Consider the following 25771-nt stretch of genomic DNA (forward strand, 5'->3'; position numbering starts at 1 on the left):
CCTGCGGCGCCGGGCGCAGTCTCGCGAGAGTTGGGGTCGCCCCGCCCGGGCAAGCTCCCCCCGGCCCCCCGCTCCCCTCCCCGCAGAGCTAATATGGTCGCCAGCGATGGACCCTGTCAGGCCAGGTCAGTGGGAGCGGGCCCGCCGCCGTGCGCGGGGCTGCCTCCGCCCTCAGGACGTGCCGCTGCCCGCCTCGGCGGGACCACCGCGGCCCCGGGCCGGCGCTTCGTCCCCTCCGCCGCGGCACGGCGGCGGAGCGGGCACGGCGCTGAGGCGGCGCGCGGCGGCCCCCCGCTCCCGCCGCGGCCCTTTGTGTGGGGGCGCTGCCCCGGGGCCGCGACTGGCGGCGGGCGCCCACCCCCCCCCACCCCCCCCCCCGCCCTCGACCGCCCTTGGGGCACCCGCCGCCCCCCGGCCGGACCCGTTACCGCCCCCGGCGGCGGCCGCCCCCGCCGCGGGAGGCGCTTTGTTCTCGGCGGCGGGGCCAGCCCGTCTCGCCGGGCCTCCCGTTATTTCTGACGACCATTTTTGTCCCTCGTCGGGCTCCCTCCGCCGCAAACGCTGCGGCGGGGGAGGGGTGCGCTGCGCGCCCGGGGGGCTGCGGGCGGTGCTCGCCGTGCTGGGGGGCTGTGTAACCGCTCGGGTGTGCGAGGGGCGCAGGTTCGCTGGGTTGGCGGTGGTGCCGCCGGTGCTGTGCCAGGAAAGTGTAGCTGTAGTATGTTAAGATCAAAGCAAACGGCAGACAAAGGGTAAGCGTTGTGCTGCAGAGCCAGCGTTTGGTGTTTGCACTCGGCGATGGCGGAGCCGACACCGGTCTCCCCGCTGCCTGTCATCTGTATCCCTTAAACTTCTAACGATCTGCAGTTCTTTAGGCCTGAAGGGGGTATATCACTGGCACTGCCCCTTCAGTTTGCTGGCAACTGAATTAAAACGGTCTCTTTGTAAAATGCAGCTTCTCTTCTGAAGAAGCTTGTTATTTTCTCTGCCTAATAGCTGTTATGAGGTTTGGTTTTGTCTCTTGCTTCTCATTAGCCTGGCACTTAATGCTTTGTGTTTTCTACTATATTAAAATCTGTATCTCTTATCTGAGTTGGTGAGGTGCATTTATCCTGTTTTGTAGATGGTAAACTGAGACAATAAAGGTCAAACGTATTCAGGCGTGCGACTGTGCTGATTACTTGCATGACCTGTATATACCTAGCGTTACAGATACTTTCAAAATTCATCTTAGTCACACATCTACATCGTGAGGTGTCTCAATCCATTTAGAAACCTTTCCACATTGCAGTTTACTTATGGTCCTAGAGGAACATTATTTTTTGGTAAAATCAGAAGTAGGAAGCTGTTCTTACAGGTCCTCTATCAGTGCTCAAATCTTCCATTCTTTTATGGCTGTAACTTTTTTTTTTTTTTTCCCTCCCCCTTCCCCAGGAAGCCCTTACCAGCCCCTAATTGAAGCATTAGGAAACTATCCGCAAAAGAAGTTCTACAATGTCTCGAAGCTTGGAGGCACCAAGTATGGTAATGATACTTTTTAGTGGTTTTGTTGCTGCTGGATGGTACCAGCAGTAAATGTGAATATTACAAGTATTTGCATAGTACAATAAGTATTTACAGTATTACAATATTTATAAGGAAGTAAAATATTATGAGATGCAATCGTGAATATGTTCATTCTTAATATATGTTTGGAAGCATATAACTTTCCAATCTGTTATTGCTTTCTGAAGTCAATAGGGAGTGATACTTGTAGCTTTTTTTTCAGTAAGGGAGAAAGTATAGGTGTTGCTGGGGTTTTCAGCAATACTCCAAATCGGAATAATTTTTCTTTTGGAAAAAATGAAGTGGCAGAGAGCTCCTTCAAAAATATATAGCGTTTTTACTATAATTTTGAACTGCTTATTGATGTTCTAGTTTCACCTTACCCGGCAACTTCAGAGAGTGGGTAAATGTTTTACTAGAACATAGCTTCTGCTGCAGCTGCTGCAGAAAGATGAGGTTTTATGGTGTTCATACAATTGCTTAATTTCAGCATGCCATTAGTGTGGAATATAACGCCAAGTGGTATGTGCCAAAAATATGTTTATGGGGTACCTGTGTCTGGTTGCCTTGTAGAAAATAAGAAGTATGTGCATATGTGATGGGGGAGCGGGATACATGCAGATAGAGAGTAATAGATCAGTGTCAGCTGGAATACACTTTACTCTTGCAGATAATCAAAACATACTTTCATTGTTCTCTCCCTTTGCTTTCACATTAAATTCCTAAAATACTTATCCGTGGTACACATTAAGGGTACTCAGGATTTATTTTTTTTTTCTTCAGTTTTCCAAGGTCTGAATTACTGCCCTATATTCACAGAATTAATGAATTCGCTAGAAAATAACCAGTAGGTGTTTCACTTTAAACCTATATTTGATAGCAGTAATTACTTCCCTGTTGTTTGAAGGGAAGAGAGAGGGGAGGTAGCGCACAGTGGCTGCTGAGACTTTTGTGCGACAGCTGTGTGCTCTTACAAATTTCTGCTACTTGTAATAATGAAGTTAACCTTTCAGGTAAGCGCGCGAGAAGGAGGTAGAATGTTTCTGGTTGTGCCTTTGTCCAGGAAGAAGCAGTAGTCTGGTAGTAACAAAACCAGTCAGTACTACAGCAGTTTTTTGAAAAGCCTCATGACAGGAGTGGAAATAAACAGAAGGTACTTCCTGCTAAGATGTGCCACACAGCTTGGAGCAGCAGCAGATATTCCTGAAGACGTTTGGAGGAGTCTAAATAGACTAGACTAAGAGCATATTTGTCTTGTAATAGAAAATTCTGTGCAGGAGTTGGAAGGCTTATATTAACTACATATTAGCAAGATACTAAATAAAATTTAGGCACAGTGTGACAGCACTGATAGCAAATCCGGCATCTGGAATTGCTCATTGCATTTGTTGCTAGAACAATTTTGGGTTTTACCTGTTTGCCCTCTGCCTTGGGGCTTCTGACTGTAATCTGACAATAAGTGTCTGTTTAAATTAATCAGATTACTAATGTAAATGTTAATTGATTTATTTGCCAATTTTCTAGGGAGAATCTGATTTTCTAGTGTTTAAAATAGTATTAAGTTATGGCGGAAACGGTAGCCAGAAAGAGCTCAGAATGATTTAGGGCAGAGGGGGCATCTGGAGATCTAGTCCAGCCCCTTGCTGGGGCTGGAGCTAACTTGGGAGAGCCTTTCATGACTGAGCTCTGCAAATCTGCAAGGGTGGAGACTCACTCCATTGCCTCTCCTGGTCTTGTGTTTAACCACCCTCCCTGTGAACCTCTTTTTCCTTGCATCCAGTCACAGTGTCCCTTCCTGCACCTTGTGACATTTTTTGTCCTTTCACTGTGCACTTCTGAGGAGTCAGGCATCACCTTCTCTGTTCATATAGGAACATAATAGTTCCTATTAGGTTGTGGATGACTACAGTTAGCTCACATAGCTTTCTCTTCTCAGGGTGAGTAAACCCAGGTCTCTTAGCTGCTCCTGTGTGTCAGGTACAGCAGCCCCATAACAGTCTTAGAAGGCCCTTCACCAAATGTGATCTCGTTTCTTGAGATTTCCTGTATCCTGGGAGGCCCAAAACCACACACAGTATTGCAGATGTGAGCCTGCCTGGTGCCTAATAGAAGTAATCACTTCTCCAGAGCTGCTGGCTGCCAAGCAACCCGTTGGACGTTAGATTTATCACTGCAAGGATGCACTGTGTATTATTTGAAATCCAAGCAAAACCATCTTCTGGTAACTTGGCTTTTAAGTAATGTGAGTGGTGGCATGGCAGCTGATTAGACTTGGTTTTGATTACTTTATTATTTTGAGTGACTTGTCTAACTAGACAATGGATAATATCTGAGAAAGGCACACGATGAGAACAGTTAGAAAATCCTATACTAATAGCTTGCAGACAAACCTCTGGATTAGTTTGAGACCACCAAATATAATTTTTTTGTTAAAGCCTGAACTTAATTGTTTCACCTTTTTCCAGCTAACTTTTTTATATTCCTTTCTGTTCTCAAAGTCGTTTGCCTGCTTGCATGGTGATGAAAATAAAGGGATTTGGGGAGAAATGCAAATTAATCTTGATTGTTTGTTTGCAGTGAATAGTGACATCTGCTTTTTTTTCTTCCTCCCACTCAATTACCATTTCCAGTTCCCTACATTTTTTTGTGGCAGAAAGCTACTCCTAGTCAATACCTTAACCAAGATCAGTAACAAACTAACTAAAGCTGTATTTAGTGAAATGTCATTCTTTATATTTTATGAAATGTGTTTAATTTTAGGGCACGCGGCAGAATAATTTCTGGTCTTCATACTACTGTTTATTAAAAAAAATAATATCTTTTTGCTTTTGGCTTGATATCTCAAGTAATGAAATGGTAAAATGTAGTTAGCAACAACAATTAGAATAGTCAAAAATATTTCTTTCATCCACTCTGATCAGTAATCCCAGCTCTAGATTCCTTGCATCTCTCCTGCCAGCACAGCATACCTTCTTAAATGTCACTGTCTTAACACAGTGCGGTCAAGCCATTGGTATCTTCCATTCAAATCCCATATGATAACTCATCTTCTGCAAAGTATATGTTATGCAACATACTGCTCCATATTGTGTAATGAAGATAAAACCCAAAGGCAGCTGGAAAAGCAGGCTCCTGTAGCTCTCATCCTTCCGATCCCTAGCAAAGTGGAATTCTTCAGAATGTGAGATTGTAGTTTTAAACAAACTATGTAAGCTGCAGGTGTCACTAATTAAATCGATTACTTTGCTTTACCCTAGATACTCTGCCTTATTCCATACGAGTGTTGTTTGAATCCAGTATCCGCAACTGTGATGGCTTCTTAGTGAAAGAAACAGATGCTATGAACATCTTAGAGTGGAAAACAAAGCAGAATAATGTTGAAGTGCCCTTCTGTCCTGCCAGAGTTGTTCTTCAAGACTTTACGTAAGTGTGTATGTGCCAAAACCACTGACACAAACTGTGTAAACTCACAGAGTTGTATGTACAAATCTTTGGCTTGAAAATAAATACCACCTAGCCTTTTGATGCTGGAGTGTTTCTCTCTCAGTAGAAACCTGTGCACTGCTTCTGTGGTCAAGTAGATTCCTCATGGTAATTTTGTGTGACACAAGGATAGGAGTTGTTCCGTAGGGTACCCTGGGTTTAGCGCAGGTTGGCGAGGCTGAAGCTGTTGGCCTACAAGGAACACTTTACAGGATAAGAGCCAAAACACAAATGGAAGTGGTGACATTTTGGTGTAGCCAGATGGCTGACAGTTCGTTGAAATATGTAGAATTCTTGCTTGAGATGACTGAAGATTAAATATTGCTTACTCCACAAGTGTAATCCAGTTGGATCCATGAATAATACATTATCTTTAAAAATAAGTCTCTTCAGATACTAACTTTCTTTGCGATTTGAGTGTGGCATAGCTAAAAGGGCAGTCCTTCAGCAATTTGCAAATATTAAATTTAAGCTGCTTTGCTGATTTGTGAACTATATATTTACTGAGTGAGATAATTAAAAAAAGGAATTGTGATACTACTAAGGAAAATTAGGTAACTCCTGCTTAGCAAGCAAAGTCAGAAGATTTATATAGTACTGTGTTACATAAACGTTGCCCTCTCAGTTTTGTACTTCAGGTACTCTTACCTATATAAGAGCAGCAGGAACACTTTTGCAAAATGCTGTGAGCTTCAGAAATGACGGGCTCTAAGAAGAGTAATAATATGTGCTGAAATGTTAACGTGTATAGCAGGAGCATTGTTTGCATAGCAAGATTCTGTCTTAAAGGTAATGAGTATCTAAAAATTAGTTTTGTAATAAAGTACACCATCACAATTCAGAAGCATTGCAAGATGAAAGAGAAATATGATTCTCTTCTCTGAGATGTTCCCATATTCTTGTTTGGTATGGTATCTTCAGACAAACTGTTGCTTGTTTGTTGTGAATGACTAGAGACTCCATTAGCTTTTAAAAATGTTTCAAGTTCTTTAAAACTTAGGGAATAGAGTGGTGTAGGTTTATTATGTGACACAAACTTCGGTAGATTTAGGCAAAGTTAAAAAGAAGCCTGTATGTTTTATTAAGTTGATGTCTTTATACTAGTTGATGTTATTATACTATTTTGTTTTTCCATTTGTTAGTGGAATTCCAGCAATGGTGGATTTTGCTGCCATGAGGGAAGCTGTGAGAAGCGCTGGAGGAGATCCTGTGAAAGTCAATCCTGCCTGCCCAACTGATCTCACTGTTGACCATTCTCTGCAGATTGATTTCAGCAAATGGTAACGCACCTCAGGGTTTGGAGGTTTTTTGAATGAGCCATACATTTTTGTCTGATACTGAGGTATGGATTCATTCTGGTCTTGGTACTGTCCAATGAAGTAATTTGTCATGTGTGGATCCCCAAAAGTAGACCTGATGGTATCTGAAAGGAGGCTGGATAAAAATGGGTAAAATAACACTCCTGAAGGAGAGAAGGAATGGTTGTGAGGGGTTATGGATGAAGCTGACAGCCAACCCAAATTCTGGGCAAGAGATTGCCGAAATAACTGGATCTGTCATGGTTTCCAGAAAATAATATGTCTGAAGAGAATAAGGCAGAGGGAGTTTGTAATTTTGCTTTGCCCTGGTTTTACTGTTAAACAAATCTTTTTTTTTAATGTGACTGCCTTGTCACAGCTCCAGAGAAATTGTTTGCAATACAAATACTGGACGTATGAAAGACTGTCATTTCAGCCCATAGTTTATGACTGGGTTTTGGTTGGTTGTTTTTTTGGTTTGTTTTTTTTTTTTTTTTTTAATGGGCCTGGATTTTACAACAGATTAAAAAAGGCTGCATATATTTGCAGAGAGAGAAGTGTACTTGTAGGAGACTGGAAAAGTATTGGAACTGGAAAACTAACAGCGTGGTTTTCCTTTTCTGACAGGCAGTAATGTGATGAAAACAGCCTGGGGCTGCTTTTTGTTAGAAACATAATACTGCAGAACAGGAAAAAAATTCTGTTTTGTTCAGCGCTTGCTGAAGTAAATGCTAAGTAAATAATATAGCTTCTCTCCACTGTGGAGCCTTTCAGACTCACGCATAATTGTGTCAATTGCTCAAGCTTTTTGGGAATTTTAAAAGTTCATGGGGGAAAAGCCTGTGGTCAAATATATATGGGTGTATGAGTCATTTCTGTAGACCTTCCAAATCCATGCAGGATTTCAGTTTGGTTAGTATTAGGAGACTGAAGAGCAAGAAGCTAAAGATCATTTGTTGTGCTGCATATGTGTGGTTTCACTCTATGCTCCATGCATTTTTATGTCTGGAGGGACAGCTGATTGGATTGCAATTAGGCTAGCCTAAAATTATCAGAAAGACCAAGTGCTGGCCAGAGGTCTCAACATGCTGCTTTGTAATGATAAATCCAGCTTCTGTAGTTTCACTTTTGGAAAGCTTACAGGATCTCAGCAGCTGCTGGCATGTGATAAGAAACCTTTTGCTACGGGATGGTTTGTGCTGCTTTTATATAGCTTCCATCTCCTGCTGATCAGTGGCTCCTGGGTGAAGTTGGGCTTTAGATAAGGTATTCTCTGAGGCCATGCAGTATCCTGCAATTGGATAACCAAGTATCTTTCTGTGTTACTAAAGCAGAAGAAAGCAGTGGCTTTAATTACAAATCCATGATTTGGTAAATATGGAGAGGTAAAATTAAATAATTTTTCACAACAAGCTTTCTTTGCTTTCATGTGAAGACTGAATATTGTACAGAGGGCAGCATGCTATATGGACTTTATTTTTTACAAAATGTATCCCCCAACCTTTCTGTCTTTTGACTGACATTAATAGTGTATAAAATGTGTCAGTGCCTTTGAGAATTTGTTAGAAGCCTAAATAAATAGTAATGTTATGCTCCTTTGCTTGAGAAAACTGTAATCATTTGTGGATTTAACAGAACATGTACAGCACTGTCTTAAAACAAATAAACAAAAAACAACAACAACAACAACAAAAAAAAACAACAAAAAACCCCATGTTCAGCAAGTCCACCACCTGGATGAGGTCTACCCGTGCCTTTGAAGTTTAAACCCCTTTAAGTTTAGGCTTTGCAACGTTTCTAGTCTGTTGTGATCAAACTGAAGGAGTCATTGGTCTGGTGTTAATCTTTCAGACAATCCAGTTCTGTTCACTTGTTACCACACTACATTAGTTAACTAAGCTTATCCAGTGGTAGTTTGCTTTGCAACAGGGTTGTAGTAAAACAACTTTTTATTTTATTTTATATATATCTAAAATAATATTTATATTTTATAATAGATTTAAAGGATTGCAAAAAATAAGGGGAAAAAAGAGCAAAAATTCCTAATGTCAAAATTATTCTTCTGTTTAATGTTGCAGTGCAATACAGAATGCTCCAAATCCTGGAGGTGGTGATTCACAGAAGCCGATGGCAAAGCTTTCTCCGCTTAAGGCACAGCCTCGGAAGCTACCGTGCAGGGGTCAGACTGGCTGCAAGGGGCCGTGTAGCGCTGGAGATTCAAGTCGCAACTCAGGACAGTTCTCTGCGCAGATTGAGAACACACCTATCCTCTGTCCTTTCCACCTTCAGCCGGTGCCTGAGTATGAAAGCTTCCTTTTTTCAATTATTTGTACCCTTCTGTGTTGTTAAGTGCTGCCTATGATGATTCAGAGATGTGAATTTTTTTTCAAACATCCTTCTGTACTCGGCTTCACACGTGCCATAGACAGGTCTCAGCATCTAGAAGGTCTGATATAGCAGATTTGAATTAGTCTACAAGGGATTTATTTTTATTGCAGGAAGGGCTTTACTAAACAATGGCCAACTGTGTGACTCATGGCAGTGATTTTTAAATGAAACTTTGAGGCTTCCCTTATTTATTTACAAGGACAACAAAGCATAGGAGCAATCCTCTGTATATTACAAAGTAGACCTCCATGAATAAATCAATGAGGCATTGATTTATTTCTAAAAGTAAGTTTTATTTTTTCTGTGAGAACTTTTCAAGTTTCTGGTTCTTAGAGAAGAACTAAGAATTAATCTATACATCATCCCCCAGCTTCTGCGGAATCTCACAGTCCGTCTGTCATAGAGTTGAAATTCAATGAATTTCCTGCCTGTGTGTAATGGCCGAGGGGAACCTCATCTATCTGCCTTTTCCAGATTTTCAGTATTATTAACAGATCATTGCGTACCATTCCATCTATGACAATTATGTGTACTCATCCTCCTCTTTCAGCTGCCACCTCTTTTGTCTGGTAGACTGTTCAGATCCTTATCTTCCTGTGCCAGACAGGTGTAGAATTTAAAAGCTGATCGAATCTATATCCCGCAGTGATATGATGCTGATTGTCTTGGTAGTTTTATAGATATGCAAATATTCCTGCTTGGTACAGGTGTAGAAATGCAGAATTAAGTGATGCTTTCAGCAATATTGATATTACTGGTTGCAAAACAGCAGCGGTTTTTATTAAGCTGTGGCGTGAGTGATGACTGTCCCTTGGAGCTCTGCAGAGCAGTGTAGCTGCTACCCTTGTGACACTGCAGAGAAGAAAGGGAAGGGTCGTGATGTAAATACACCTCTAGGAAATCGAGGACTTCCTTCCTTCCTGGTACAAAGCAAGTGTGTTCCCTTCCTTGTCCACCTTCTCAAAGGTGTTATCCCTCTTAAATTGGGGGTTATTCCTTTACAATGAGTATTGATATCCTAATAAATAACACTTATTAAGAAGAAGACGGTTCATTTTATGAGGCTGTACTGATGAGTGTGAGGAAAAAATTGTGGCTTGGAGGCAGAAAATACAGAAATGAAGGATAGTTACAATTGCCCTGGTGTTCTACTGAGTTGCTAAAGGGCTAGTACTGAACATGGGGAGTTTTTTTATGTGAACTAGTGAACATCTTGGTTCTTTATTGAATGTTGAGGTGTGCAGCCTGGAAGACTACTGATCAGGGAAAAAAATGCTTCTGTGTATTGTAGTACATGCTTGGAATAGATCTCTTAAAATGAGTATTTTTAAGATTAAATGCTTTAGGCAAACTATACCTAGAATAAACATGTTCTCAAGCACAGCACTGATGAAATCTGTTTACAAAAAGCTTGCTGCAAGGAAGAAATTATATTTATTCTAATAAACCAGTTCAAATTGTGTTGCAGGCTTAAATGAGTCTGTTAACAAACAAGCAAAACAACAACTTTTCTTCTGTAATTTGAAATGAATTCTGACAGTGCTTGTAAACTTGATATCTTCCTAGGCCTGAGACAGTACTGAAAAATCAAGAAATGGAATTTGGCAGAAATAGAGAGAGGCTTCAGTTTTTTAAGGTATGTCTGTGGGCTTTGCCTTGTGCTGTGTTTTGGTTGTTTTAAGAGCTTCCTCCATTTGTCTACCAGTGTTCAAGTTTAGATGTAATCATTTGGAAATGTCAGGCTTTTAAATCTGAGTTTAATATGGGAACAGAAAATCGGCAAATAACATGGTTTGTGACTTTGAATCTAAAAATTGTTAGGCAGCAGAAGTTCTAAATCTAAATTTAGGTGTTACTTAAAGAGGATATTTTTTTTTTGTAATTCTAACTTGAAAAAGTTTACGCTGTTTGGTTCTTGTCAGTGTGAAGGTAGTGGACAAAGCACGCATTTATGAAGCATTAGTCTTTCTAATGCTTTTAATGAGCTCAGGGCCTTAGGTCACCATGAGTTTGTGGATAAAAGGTTCGTTTATCTATACGTCTGTTACGAATCTTACTGGAGTTACAAGTGTTGAGCAGAGGCCAGTGTTGAGACATTGCTGCTCTCAAAGTAGGCAGCAGCACTAGTGAACTTGGGTTTGGTGGAAGTCTTGTGTGGTGAATGCCAGCTTCTTTGTTGCTAGCCAGGGAACTGCAACACTGATATTTGATCCTCATCCACTAATTTCACATGGTTTAGGAATCCAACACAAGGATCTAAAAATCTTTTCGCATAGGTGGACTAGGAGGTTTCTTTCTGAAAGCTGCAAATTAGCTTTTACATTATTAAAGAGGGAAACTGCCAAGCTGAATCTTGTTACAAGTTTCCATGTCAGCTTTTCTCAAATCCCGCATCCTGAGTTTGCGTGTAGCAAGACACTTTTCTAAACTGCATCTTCAGTCTCATCCAGGAGTGTAAAACCTAATCTAAATTTGGCTGTAAATACAAGTGCTTAGGTTCTGTTGTCTAAATAGTGGTCTTAGCTCTGCTTGAAATCAGTGGTGTGAACTGGAGGGTAAGAGGTTTACGCAGCCCAGCTTTTGAAAGGTAGGTATGAATTATTGACTCTGCCTTCAGCAGGAACTGAACAAATGGGTTTGTGGACGATTAAGAATGTATAGGCTCCTAGGGGATCACATACCTCGGTTTGACAAATGAGCAAAAGCCACTTGCGTGAGTGGCAAGTACTGTTTCCCTGCATGTTAGTTTTATCTTTTTAGTTACGTTCTAAGCATGGAATACACCTCTGAAACAATGCACCTGGTTTGTTTTGTTTTCTCGTTTTGGAAAAATTGCAGTGGAGTTCAAAGGTTTTCAAGAATATTTCCATAATTCCACCTGAGACTGGAATGGCGCACCAAGTTAACTTGGAATATTTGTCAAGAGTTGTTTTTGAAGTTAAAGATTTCCTATATCCAGATAGCGTGGTTGGCACAGATTCTCATACAACCATGGTAAATGGCTTGGGTATCTTGGGCTGGGGTAAGTATGCTAAGAGTAACTTCATAGCACTTCAAAAGGCATACTAAAGCATTATTGAGAAATACTTTCTTCCCACTGGATATTTCTAGCTCAAGCATAACAAACTCCATCTTGAATTATTCTTCAGAATGTTTTTTTGGTCTAAAAGTAATCCCGACTAACACTTCTTTCCATCGAGAAACTGCTTTCTGTAATTTAAAGGGAAAATAGCCAAAAAAGCAATTGATATTCAAGTAGGTGCTCTTTGTACATGCAGTATAACATTTGTATGAAGGTTTCTTTTCTCTTGGAAAGTTAATTTTAGATATAAAATATTTTCTGGTTGACTGGGAAGTCTAACTTCAGCAGGAGTCTTGCTTGATTTTATTTTTCACATATGAGTGTTTTAACAGAGAAGGCCTACATTTCTTGCTGTACCCTTGTTGCAGATAGTGATGTGCTTCACTCAGCAGCAGCATGTGTATCATCACGAGCCTTTAGGCTCAATAGGAAGGGTATTGTCAGATTTTAGGACCTCAGCATATTTAGTGTCTTCAATTACTTCAACTGATGAAAAGCAACCTAATATCCTCCTTCCAGGTGTCGGGGGGATTGAAACAGAAGCAGTGATGCTGGGGATGCCGGTTACTCTTACTTTGCCTGAGGTCGTTGGGTGTGAGCTGACAGGCACAGCCAGCCCGCTTGCCACATCCATAGATATTGTTCTCAGCATTACAAAGGTAAGAGTTCAGTGCCTTTCCGAACAAAGGAAAGCTTGTGGCACGTTCTGCCAGTGGTGTTTGAGAACAGAAATAAATGCTGGGGGTATTTTTAGTATACCTTTAATCGTGGCACTGCAGATACAAATAATCTCTAACCATTTTTATTTAATAGTCCTCCAGAGTAGTGTGTTTTTCTTTGCCCTCTGTAGTGGTTTGTTTACAGGCCTTCTTTCACTAAAAAATAGTTTTTAAAAAAAAGTATTGTGTGCAGGTTTGGGGGCAGGGCAGAGAAGCCCCATTTTGCATTATTTTCTCCTGCTGACAGATTGTAGGTGGCTTCTCTAGCTCAGACCCTTTTCCTGGATGCCCTTTTTGTTCTGAAGCACTCCTGCCAGGCACGGCCTACCTAGGGTTGTAGCTGGTATAATGCAAGAATGTGTTTTCTGAAGACAGGATTTTGCCAGGGTGGCACAGACCGTCACTGTTGTAATAGGTGAAGAGCACCAAAGAGCTGCGATTGCTTAGAAAATACATCCTTCTTTCTGGCACGATGCCTTAAGAAGTGTGTATCTGTTCTTGCCCAGGAAATCTGGAGAGCTCAGTTGCAGCTGGAGGTGTGGTTGGTTATGTCAACTTCCAGTGTAGATTTTTAGAACCCAGTGGGGCTTGGGTGGTTTTTTGTTTTGAGATGGTTTGGGGTTTTTTGCAGACATGACCCTTTAGGGTTCAACTTTTTGTTTTAAATGTTTGTGATTTGCTAATCACAAACCATTGCAACAAACATTGCTTGCATTGTACCTCTTCCCATAATGAACGTTGTTGTGTGTTCTTTTAAACAGCATCTTAGGCAAGCTGATGTCGCTGGAAAATTTGTTGAGTTCTTTGGGAGTGGCGTTTCGCAGCTGTCTGTAGCAGACCGAACCACAATAGCAAATATGTGTCCCGAATACGGTGCTGTTCTGAGCTTTTTCCCTGTTGATAATGTGACACTGAAGCACTTAAAGCATACAGGTAAAGAGGAAATTACAGTAGATTTGTTGCAGTAGTGTTTTAGATACATGGCAGTATGTTTTTTGCTCAAAAATCTATAGTTCTTAAACAGTGACTTTGTGCAGAGCTCTGATGTGGATGTATAAAAGTCTGCTGTACGGTGACAGGCTGTGTCATGGGATGTACGTGGCTCTTATCCTGTAGAATCTCACACATCTGGGTAACAGCTACCACAGAAATTGTACCATATGTATTTACTGTTTGCTGGTTTTGTGGGATGCTTGGTACATGGTGTTGGAGTCTGAGTGATTTACCTGCTTTGTTGGCACAGTGTTAGCGTGTGGCCGGTTTCATCTCCGTGTGTCCCGTGTGTTTGAGTGAGGCTGTAGGTTTTGTGTGCACAGCACAGGCGTGGGGATACCTGACTCTCATGTGAGGTTTCTGTCCAGTCTGGTTCATTTGTCTAATACCCCATTTGCTAACATGGATTTTTCACCATCCAAAGTCCTTGTTTTTGAAAGCATATGTAAACCTTTAAAAGAAAAGTGTTAAGAAAATGCCCATATATATTTTGAAAAGCATATGCAAGGTAAGTCATCTCAAGAGGAAATTAATTCATTAACCACCTGTAGATTCCCTACAAAATCTAAAATGATGACTAGAAATAAGTGAAACCACAAAACAAATCACAATGTTTCTGATTTTTTTCACAATGATTGTTTTTTCTCTTGGAGAGCGTTGTTGCACTGTCACTTCAGGCTAAGCTAGGAGGATGTAAATTCCTTATCAAACTACTGCAGACAGAGAAAGCTGCAGGGTGACATATCATAAAAAACCCATTCACATTAGTAAGCCTTTCTAAAACTGAAACCTGTCACTTTTATTTCGAAGTTAAACATTTTTAGTTGAATAGCAAACATGTTTTGTCTGGTCAGTGCAGAGCAAACGAAACATTTTCTAACAGTAGCCAGTAATGCTGCCTGTTGTCAGCTAAGCACATGATCTGTATTAAACAAGTAATCTTAACACAGAAAAAGTTTATGAACTTTAGGAACAAACCTGTAAATTTAATTAGTTACAGCTGCTAGAGTTGGAGCAGCTTACTTTGTTCCTTGGTATAAAAAGGAAAGTTAAACTAACTTTAAAACTATTTTAATTTGTGTATCATTTGTGTCTGGCTCCTGGAGTGTGGGGGATGGAAGTGGTGTGCCTTGAAAATAGTACTTTGGATGACATGCTTATAACTGTCTTTAATTTCTGACAGTTATATGCTTTGTTTTATTTATTTTTTTGAGATGTGATTTTTCTCATGTTTGAAATAATCTCCCTAAGGTTTTGACAAGGCCAAGCTTGAGGTCATGGAAGCATATCTTAAAGCTGTGAAGTTATATAGAAATGATGAGAGTTCTTCCAGAGAACCTGAGTATTCCCAGGTATGCTTGAAATTATTTGTTTCTGAACGCTTGATTCTTGTAACAAATAACTGCTGCTGATTTAACAATTTTGGCTCCCACTGTAATTTTCATTGCTTTAATAAAAGTTGCATTTATTAACTCAGAATTTTGAGAAGCAGAGTATGCTTGCAAAATACAGAGGGGGTGGGGGAAAGAAGGGAAGTACAATAATGTTCGTGTCCACTAACAGATACCAAATTCCTGTCCATCCCGAGGGATCTGGTAAGTCTTACAGATGGTAGAAAATTTATTCCTTTGATTATTTTTTTTTATGTTTTAACGTTATCCCTAAGATGACTGCCTTTTACAGTGGGCACTCTTGAGAATGGAAGCCTAGAGGTCTAATGTCTCAGAACATTCAGATTTTCAACAAAAGTAGTCCTGGATGTCTCAAGGGCATATTCAGTGGAATGCTGGGCTAGGATTGACAATGCACACTTTTTCTCTGTTTCTTCTCTTTTTAGGTAGTGCAAATTAGTTTAAGTTCTATAATTCCATATGTCAGTGGCCCCAAGAGGTCCCAAGATAGAGTGGCTGTTAATAACATGAAGAGTGACTTCCAAGCCTGCTTAAATGAAAAGGTTTGTACAACTGATGTGCTTTTTCAAAAGGTACTTCCTGTAATCTACATTAATACATTTTATGTTACTTCATCTTTGCGTACCTGCTGAGCCCTCCTTACTATACAAAGAGTTTACCCAGCAATACTCTTCTTGCTTGACAAATGTCTGAAGGGTAGTAGCTGGTAAATCATAGGTGTGTTTGTCAGGAACATGAACTTGCCAAAATTCTTAATTACCTGGTTTAGATTGCTAGGGAGGAAAACACTGAAAGTATTAAAGAGTTTGGGGAAACATTGTCTCATTTTCAGAGTTTTTTTAAGCAGCTGTGTTTTACTTAATTTCCTAAACAGAGTTACACATAAGACAATAAAACTCATCATATCTTAAAGGACATGCAGAAAGACTTCCAACACTTACAACTAATCAGTGTTTTGGGTCCTTCACTTAGCAAATGATTTTTGCTTGCGGTTTAACTGGACTTCACAGAGGAAATGTTTTTACTCTGAAGGTGATGTTTTCTGTTAGGAATATGTGTAGGTATCTAAAAATGCAGCTAAAGAGGAATGCATCTTCATTTCTAGTGTTTATCATTAAAGTTGAAGACTGGCAGCAGTATTACAACATACACACTAAAAAATTCTTTCTGTTTGTTTTAGCATTTCTGGCTTGTAACGAGCCATATAATACTGAGCAAGCAGTTGTGCGGGAAGAGAAATCATAGCTGGTTGTGGATCAGAGGGTGATTGAGGCTGAAGGGGACCTGTGGAGGATGACTGAGTGCTGAAGAGATGGGGGGGTGTGAAATGTTAATTGACCTAGTCTGCTGTTAGTTATCATCCTTTTCCAATGGAAATCTTGGGTGTGCTTCTAATTCAGAAACAAAGTATTGTAGTATTGTATAGAATGAGACATGTAAGGGATTGTTCTTCCATATATAGCAGGAAATGAGTGTGGGATCAACCATCCTTTGGCTGGCACTGTTCACAATTATTGTATAGTTAAAGCAGTTGTGAAGAAAGAAGGATGAGACCACTGTATATATGGAGGGAGGCATCATCTGAGGCTGCTTTTAAAACCTGTTTAAGGGTTCCTAATGGGACAGCTGAGTATTATTTTAAGATGAGGGTTCACTTGGTCTTGCTGTAATATTGTACTTTCTGTACTGTAATAACTGCTAATGTGTATTTTTGTCATCTAGTCTGGTGTTAAAGGGTTTCAGATTGCGGCTGAGAAACAGAATGACATTGTACCTGTCCAGTATGAAGGAAATGAATACAAGCTATCTCACGGCTGCGTTGTCATTGCTGCGGTGATCAGCTGTACAAATAACTGTAACCCATCTGTCATGCTTGCTGCAGGTATGTTGTGGCTAGTGGCAACTAACTTGATCCTGATGGTGTTCCCGTGCTCACACAGCCTTTACCTTCACTCCCATATGTTCTCTGCAGTGACTTGACCTAGAGGTTTGAAACTGTAAACTTTTAGCCTTAAACGTATTGTCTGTTCTGGAGGCTATAGAATGAAAGTTACTGTTCAATAATACAATCTCAGAATCTGTGTCATAAAGCAGCATTAGTGATGATGATTACAAAATATAACCGTTTGGTAGTGTTCCAACAGGTAACCAGTTCTACGGCTCTTTTCAGATGGGCCCGTGTAGCAGCACAGTTGAGGCAGGAGGTGGCCTTTACCTTTGACTCCATCCTGGATGGCGGTTGCTTAACCTATAGTTAGCTGCAGGTCCTGGAAAGAAAACCCGTGTTGCTGAAGAGTGGTTCTGTGCTTCAAGACAGGAGCCACGGAGTATGTGCAGTGCCCCCGCAGCTCCAGCGGCTCTCCCAGAGCAGCTAATCCTGTCAGAGCTCGCTTTCTTTTGAGGCCCGCCATGGCCAAGGCGAGCCTCCTTTTGAGGCTGCGTGGCCTGTATCAGGAGAAGAAATGGATTTGCACTGTCAGCTAGAACATGGGGAAGATTTTTCTTCCAGAAAAGAAAGGGGGCATCTGTGTTATAGGAAGGGGGAGAAAAACCTGGATGTTTTTGTTATGAATTAAGAAATTTTGTTCGGGCAAGTAGTTGCTCTACTAATTTAATAAACTGAAGGTCTACTAATCCTCTGAGGGGGGGTTATGCTTAATTTAACTAAGGTAGCATCATGTAGATGTTACTTTAGGGGGTACACAAAACATAAGCTGTTTCTTTTATTTTGTTTTTGGTAGGACTCCTGGCCAAAAAAGCTGTTGAAGCTGGCCTCGTGGTTAAGCCCTACATAAGAACAAGTCTATCGCCTGGCAGCGGCATGGTAACACATTACCTCAGCTCAAGTGGAGTATTGCCATACCTCAGTAAGCTCGGGTAAGTTGTGACTCCTGTTTCATTAATGACTTTAAGAAAGTAGTGCACAGGGGCTTTATACAGCCTGATAAATACGGTTGCTGTTCATCTTGGCTAATTCTTAACTGACTAGATTGTCATTTTAACTGCTTGCTTGGTTGTTTTATACTTCACTTTATTCTCACTTTATGATTTATTGTATGTGTAGATCTCTGCCCCAGATTTTGTCAGTAGCGATCCACTTGATTGTGTCTTACAGGGCAGGATGCACTTGTTCATATATTTTAAAAGTGGAAGCTGGGTGTGAATTTACCAGGACGCTCTGTATTAGTCTTTTCTTAACATTGCTGCTGTTGTGAGTTGTTTAGCATATTCTTGGCTGCTCTGTAGCAGGAACAATTAATTATGTTCATAATTCTGTACCAGTGCTCAGCTGTGCTCTGTGAGGAATGTTACCACCTTTACTTTGCCATTACTTGCGGAACTAACAACATCTTGAGATATTTTGACTTAACGTTTTTGTAAATCGATCAAGGTACCTTGTATCTCCTGGCTTGCATCAGTGAGATGCAGTGTCTGCTTTTCACTTTCTAAAATGTCTAATTGTCAGGGGAGAAAAAAAATCTTAAGTGATTTCTAATAAAAGAAAAAAATTTTGCTAACAAATTGCTTGCAATCATTTAATGTTACTTGATTGTTTTTTTCCAATGTAGGTTTGAGGTTGTCGGTTATGGGTGTTCAACCTGTGTTGGAAACACTGCCCCCCTGCCAGATGCCATCAGGAATGCGATAAAACAGGTGAAGCTCTAAGGCTTGTTGAATACAGAAATACAGTTCTCACCCAGTGAAGTGATCAAAAAAATACAGTAACCTGTGCAAAATATACTTTATTGTTGGATTGGACTTCACATTATGTTTTTGTAATCTGCCTGTCAGAGGGAGACCATGGGAATTCATTGCTATGTAAAATAAACATAATAGTATTTGTAGCAAATGGATAAGAATTACAGGATAAACACATAGGATTGAATCTTATGGAGGATGCAACATGCAGATTTTGTATTGTAAATGAAGAAGAGAGTTCTGAAGAGCTGTGGGTTTGAGTGATGTTTTTTTAACCAGCAGCGTCCAAACAGCTGTAGCTGTTTCTCCTGTAAAGCAGAAGAAAAATACAAGAAATAAAAGGCAGGAGACGAGTTGGCTGAAGTGACTGGAGAACGCATCAGAGGATCAGGAGTGAAAAGGAGGAAGGGTAGTGAGAGAGAGCAGAATGCTTTTAAGTTGAAGAGTTAGAGTAAATACTTGAAGTGGAATGCTGTCTTAGTCAATAAAAAATAGCACAAGCTGTTGAAGTACCACAGAGTCATAGAAAAATATCTATGGGTCTGTCTGCCTTTCAGGGGGATATAATTGCCTGTGGAGTGTTGTCTGGAACAAAGAACTTTGAAGGACGCCTCTGCGACTGTGTCCGTGCCAACTACCTTGCTTCTCCACCACTAGTAGTTGCTTATGCTATTGCAGGCACTGTTAGAATAGACTTTGAAACTGAGCCTTTGGGTAAGTATTTCCTTACGTCTTTTCTTTCTGCGTTGGATGCATATGTACAAGAGGTTTCTTCATATGCATTTCAGCATACAAAAGCAGTATATTTGAAGAGAAAGCACAGTCATAGTTGGTGTTGCCTGTAGCTAAAGCAGAGCTTCCACCTAACTGATGAAATTCTTTACATCTGGCACCATCTCTGAAGACCTGGATACACACAGATTTGTATTCTAATGTAAATAGAAAGGCCAGTATTTTATTCTTCACGGTTACTATTCTGTTCAAAATCTTACTCAGGCACTGGTTTTAATGGCAAAAGTATTTACTTAAGAGATATTTGGCCCACCCGAAGAGAGCTTCACACAGTGGAGGAAGAGTGTGTGATATCATCCATGTTTAAAGAATTGAAAGAAAAAATGGAGGTAAGAATGGTCTTCTGTTCTATATAACTTAAAGATTGCATTTCACTGTAGCTTTATAGTGCCTTCCAGCTGAATATGATGGGTTTGTCAGTTGTTTCCATTACTGTAAAGGATGACTTAACTGAGAAGGATACTTGTATTAAATAGCGATTCTTAAGTAATATCTAATGAGGTAACTTGTAGCATATAATAGAAATGAAAAACAAAATCACCAGTAAGTCTTTGGTTTCATAATGTAAAAAGATCATAAACCAATTTCTTGGTGGTTAATTTTCCTTTGGTAGAAAGGAAACAAACGATGGAATTTACTGGAAGCGCCTGAGTCAACTTTATTTCCCTGGGATTTAAAATCTACCTATATCAGATGTCCTTCCTTCTTTGATAAACTTGTAAGTACATTGGATCTATCTGCCAGATTATACACCTTCCATTTAAGTAAAGGAATAGTTATTCCAGTAAATCTTCAATGTTTAAGTAACAAATTTGATTGTCACTGACACGTCTCGGTCTTTTAAATGTGTTTTGTATCTCTGGAATGAGTGGAGCCTGTACATTGCTGTGCCTTCACGTATTGCAGCTATGTTTTATGTCTCTAAGGATCTTGGAAGAAAAATGTTTCATTGTTGTTGTTCCCACTGCCCCTTCCCTTTTAGGCCAAAGAACCAGTTTCACCGCAACCGATTGAAAACGCCCACGTCTTGCTCTATTTGGGAGATTCTGTAACTACAGACCACATATCCCCCGCTGGAAGCATTGCAAGGAGTAGTGCCGCCGCCAAGTATCTGACCAACAAGGGGTAAGGACTTGTCATATACGGAGCAGCTCTGATTGTATCGGAGGCTGCTTCACATGCCGAGTAACTGTTCAGCGCTGTTGCTTTCCGTTACGAATGCCTGTCTGCGTAAAGTGGCGATTATAAGTGGATAATCAAAACAGCAAGTGTTACTGGTGTTTATAAGTAATCACCTGCCTTGCAATCGCAGTAATCACATTTCCCACGGTTTCTGTCTAAAGTTACAAGAGCTGAGACGTGTTCCTGATGAATTCATGCTCATAGCTGGCGTTACAGTGACGTCGGCTGCCAGATGCGTGCCAGAGCAAAAATAATGTACTAACATACAAGTCAGGTGACTGGTCCTCTGCTAACGTGAGGTTAGTCACTGTTACTGCCATTGCCCTCATGAAGCGTCACTTAAACACACAAATTCGAAGCTCCAGAAACGTAGTCTTAAAAAATTCAGCCCAGTTTTATAAATGGATGTGATTGATGCTCTGACTTACCTCTGTGCCAGTCGGCACCCTGCAGCAGTAGTGGGTGCCTTTCACCTCTGCTGAAATTCTGAAAAGATGCAGAGCACAATGCAGTGCTGAGCTGTTCGGTGTCACACCTCTGCTGAATGTTTTGGAAATTATATTGTTGTGTTATGTTGCAAAGGTGTATGATTATTGTTATTACAGTATCAGTGATGCATGACAAAATAAATAGCCTGTGGTGGGACTCTTCTTTGTAACTATCACATTCAGCTGAATGAGTAGTGTTATGAGAAAGAAAGTAAGTAGTAAAGGGCCTTTAATCCCAAGTTGGTTGGTTGATTTATGAGTAATGCTCTTATTTTGGTCCAGTGCTTGTTGTTAATAAATATGCTGGTGGGGGTAAGAGGATTAGTGAACAGGCTTGTTTCTGAGAACAGCCTCCCCATAATTCTTCTGTAAGTACCATACTGCTCCTAGCACTTTATAATGAAGTCATGGAAAACAAATTTGGTACTGCAGCTTTCCTCATGAGTAATCTAGTAATGATTTACATGTTTGTTTGTCATTTATAATACTTCACGTTTGTTGGGTGCATAGTTCTTTATATCTTGCTCTGAAAACTTAGAGATGCCACAATGATTATTATAAAAATAATAATATAATTTTAAACCAGATAATCTTTAAAATAACTGATTCCCTTTTAAATATTCTTTTTATTCTAGACTGACACCTCGTGAATTCAACTCTTACGGAGCTCGAAGAGGTAATGATGCTGTGATGACAAGAGGTACCTTTGCAAATATCAAGCTTCTGAATAAGTTCATAGGAAAGCCAGCTCCAAAAACGATTCACTTCCCATCAGGACAAACGGTAACAATATATTTGTTTACAATAGCTATTCCAAAATCGCGACGCGGATTTAGAACTCACGTGTTTCGTTTTGTTATCCCACAGCTAGATGTGTTTGAAGCAGCAGAGTTGTACCAGAAGGAAGGCATCCCTGTAATTATTCTAGCAGGAAAGAAGTATGGACTGGGTAGCTCAAGAGACTGGGCTGCAAAAGGGCCTTTTTTACTGGTACTGCTGGTTTGTTTGGTTTTGGGGTGTGTTTTTTGTTTTCTCTGGAAATATCTGAAAAAACATTGTTTAGTTTTAGGTATGAATCTGTTTCAAAACTGTCCTCGATCTTGAATATATTAACACATTTTGGTTTTAAAGACTTCTCAGTAATTTCCTTGCGTAGAATCTTCGTAGAAGAGAATCACTAGTCAGGATAAATCTGAATTTCCTAATTATGTGATTCACCACCTTAGCCTCCAAATTTTGAGATAAAATGGACGTTTATCTAGTGCTGGCATATGTTTGGTCACGGTGGGGTATTGATACTTAAATAGCCATTGGAGGCTAGTTGCCACCGATATTCAGAACGTGCTCAGTCAGCCTTTTGTTCATGTGGAGTAATGGAAGCAGCTACATGAGGCCTGGGATTTTCTGCCTGCTACCTGCAGCACGGTCACTGTTACAAAAGTCCATTTCGTGCTGGGCAGGCCTGCTCTGGCTCGTTTGTTTTCATCTAGCTGTAAAGCTAGAGATGGTGCCTGTTTGCTTACAGGACTTAGACAAAGCACTCTTTAGTTTGAATTGTGGGATGTTGGACATAATATGTATTTGAAGGTTACTTTTGCATTTCACCCTAGCTATTGTACTGAAATACAGCATCACTTGCATTTTTGCAGGGTGTTAAAGCTGTCCTAGCTGAAAGCTACGAGAAGGTTCATAGAAGTCAGTTGATTGGTATCGGCATAGCTCCACTTCAGTTTCTTCCTGGGGAAAATCCGAGTACATTGGGTCTCACTGGCAGAGAGCAGTTTTCTATATTGTTCCCTCCAGAGCTGTCACCCGGAATGACTTTGGATATCAAGGTATCTTTGCAATTTATTTTCTTTTTTTATTTCTCTGTTGAATGCACTGACGATTGAAAGCATAGCAAGAGAAGTTAATCCTGATGATTGAAAGCAGGAAAGAACAAAACTTAATCCTCTTTGCAAGTAAGCTTCTAGTCTTGCCTGAAGTTTGTCCTGGCTGTTGGGCTTTCCCAAAGACACATACGCATGTTCTTCCTGCGCAACTTTTTATGGAACCTGAAATTCTTCATTGCGCTTTGCGGCGTTGTTTTCTCCCTCGTGGGCACTGTATTAGGGTAGAATCGACTCTGGTCTCTCATTTGGGCTCTTTCAAAGACAGGGGGTGACCGTTTGAGAGAGGCTCCAGCTTTCCCTTCGGTGTAAAGGAACCGCACGCCCATAGTGACGCTTTGTGCCGTCTTGGGGAAGCGGCTTTTCCTCTGCTGTCAGGGGGTGCGTAGCGTGCTGCTGGCTGGGTCCGAGCTGTGCAGTCACACCAGCCTTCGCTGTGGCCCAGCGGTGTCAGGGATCTGCAGCGGCAGCACCGCGGGTTCCTTGTGCTTGTGTTAACAGAACTGGGGGTTAGAGTGTTAACTGAGAATAAGCAAGGGGAAGTGGAAGCAATCTTAATTGGTCTCTCTCTTTCGCTTTTCTTTTGAAGACGAGCACTGGAAAAGTATTCAGCGTGATTGCCTTGCTTGAAAACAATATGGAGATAACTTTATACAAATATGGTGGAAGTCTAAACTTTGTGGCTCGAAGATTCTTACAATAGCTACTGACTATATGGGTACCTTGCGTAACTGGTAATTCTGAAAATGCCTTGTGTGAACCCAGGAATCTGTACTGTGGAACTGCAAACAGTCCTAGTGTGCTCAAAGTTACTTCGTCCATGGATGTAAAAGATTGTGAATCATTGTAACTGTGACAAGATCCTTCCTGATTTTAAATAATATTCTAATGGTGCTATTAAACATTGCTAAAATCAACGTGTAATGTGGCAGAGAGCTGTAAGTATGGAGGGGATGTTTTATCAGACCATTTTGTAAATAAACTATGCGAAATCTGAAACTGATTGTGCTGAAGATTATTATGTAAGAAGATTTTCTGCAGTTGTTTCCACTCAGTTTTTGCACCTGTAAATCTGTGTACTGCTGTTTGTTGGTTGAAGGGTAGCAGATGGTATGGAATGTTAAAGGCCAAACAGATTTTGATTTCTTTTGTTTGTTTGTTTTAACCCAGAGCTTAAAAAAGATAATCAGTTTTAACTTTCTTGCTTTTTAGGTTGTGGACTGAACAAAAAGCAGTCTACATAAGGCCCATGGTATCCTGGATCACAGATCATGACTTTCGTACCTTTATTATGGCATTATATTTCATCTGGATCCAGATTTAAAACTGGTCACACTTTGAAACACCGTGTGCTTAGCAGTATGGAATACATCTCTGAATTTAAAAAATATATAAATGCTCAGTTATTTTGTTCGTGCAGGTTTAAGCATAGCAGCCCAGCTATTCGGCAAGCTCCTGCCAAGCAGCGGCCTTTGATTCAAGCTTATCATATCTGCTTCACGGGAGGCAGTTTGTCGTTTATGACATCAGTTTTTACCGTGCTGTCAGCGATATCATTAGACAAAGTACCTCCCCTTAGTATTCTAACCCTTAAAAATCTTTTGAAAAGCATTTATTAGGACTGTTTAAATTCCTGTGCTTCAGATAATGACTGATGCCTAATAAGTTATACCTGTCAGATGTTACATAGCTGAGGTAGCCGTGCCGCCGTGTCATGCTGTCTAACTGCTGTTAGTTTGCAGCTCTCCCAAACAAGCATCGCGTTCCCCTGCTGAAGATCCCAGAACCCTGGACAGATCTGCCTCTTACGCCATTGCAACTTCCATAAATGCAATTGTTGGCACTTCGGTAAAAACCCTGTTCCATGTTTGATACTCACAGAAGACGCACAGTTTCTGCGAAAGTGCTTGGTTTACCACTTCACTGAGCATTGGTAGGTCTAATCTGCGCAAGGGAGTCTTCGGCTTCGAGATGCTGTTTCTGTGCTGTATCTTGAAAAGCTTCATAAATACAGTTTATGTAGAGATTAACCTCTTCTGGAGAACAAAACTGCAATAACTTGTCTATAAACTGTCAAGATTTTGCTTTAAGTTTTGCTCTTGGTAAACATTGTCTTAACATCAAAACTGTCAAGACTATATTAGCTTTACTACATGTGCTTTCAGTTTATAATCAGACACTAAGCTGGTTGACTTCCAAGCTAACAGGTGCACCATTCACATCTTAAAGAATGTTTCTGATATTCCTTTTAAAAAAAACAAAACCACAAAAACCCAAAACATCACCAACAACAGAAAACCTTGGCATAATTATATCATTACAATACATTAATTTTTTGACAGTTCAAATGTCAAATAAATTTGACTTAACTGGCTTAACTTTGATACACCTGGTTTTTTAATTTCTTTGGATAAATTTCTCTGAAGTTTGAAATTACGTATAATCTGGTTTTATATTTCTCGAGTTTTGCTGTGCTTTTCTTTTAGTCAAGACAAAAACCATTCCACTGATATGGATGATAAATCAATGCATTTTTGAATACTATATTCAACTGAACACCGAACTGAGCTGTTCTGTGGTACACTTGCGCTGATTTTATCTGAAGTTATTGAGTAGGTCTTATTTCTTGTATAGCAGTGTCTCATACTATTTTTTTCCCCAGTTCAAAGGTGTATTTATTTTTTATTTAGTTCAAGAAAATCCATGTTCATTGTTGGGGAGCAAATAGGAATTTAGTGCTGGCACGTAATGAAGCGTCATGCAGATGATAAATAAAAACACAACTATAAGCCTATGTAAAACTT

The 25771-nt window shown here is 40.4% G+C and overlaps 1 protein-coding gene across 2 annotated transcripts; it reads left to right on the forward strand.

Moving 5' to 3' along the window:
• On the forward strand, positions 1-25239 carry IREB2 (iron responsive element binding protein 2). Of its 2 annotated transcripts, XM_055715106.1 has the most exons (22): positions 1-125; positions 1432-1521; positions 4800-4965; positions 6168-6305; positions 8402-8623; positions 10278-10347; positions 11550-11733; positions 12313-12452; positions 13274-13445; positions 14757-14857; positions 15343-15459; positions 16640-16799; positions 17659-17794; positions 18487-18571; positions 19174-19330; positions 19613-19737; positions 20022-20126; positions 20391-20533; positions 21714-21861; positions 21946-22068; positions 22728-22913; positions 23557-25239. In XM_055715106.1, exons 1-22 carry the CDS (start codon positions 107-109, stop codon positions 23668-23670), a joined length of 2901 nt encoding a protein of 966 aa, XP_055571081.1. In that variant the 5' UTR covers positions 1-106; the 3' UTR covers positions 23671-25239. The 2 variants fall into 2 exon arrangements, with proteins under 2 accessions (XP_055571081.1, XP_055571080.1); XM_055715105.1 differs by having other exon boundaries at positions 21714-22068.
• The last annotated feature ends 532 nt before the right edge of the window (positions 25240-25771 follow it).

Source organism: Falco cherrug, chromosome 7 (genome assembly GCF_023634085.1).
Source record: "Falco cherrug isolate bFalChe1 chromosome 7, bFalChe1.pri, whole genome shotgun sequence".
Taxonomy (NCBI): Eukaryota; Metazoa; Chordata; class Aves; order Falconiformes; family Falconidae; genus Falco; species Falco cherrug.

Excerpts from the sequence above, each read along its gene's own strand:
- IREB2 (XM_055715105.1), top strand. Across the intron at positions 1,522-4,799 it reads GCTTGGAGGCACCAAGTATG|ATACTCTGCCTTATTCCATA; the intron begins GTAATGATACTT and ends GCTTTACCCTAG. Across the intron at positions 8,624-10,277 it reads CACCTTCAGCCGGTGCCTGA|GCCTGAGACAGTACTGAAAA; the intron begins GTATGAAAGCTT and ends ATATCTTCCTAG.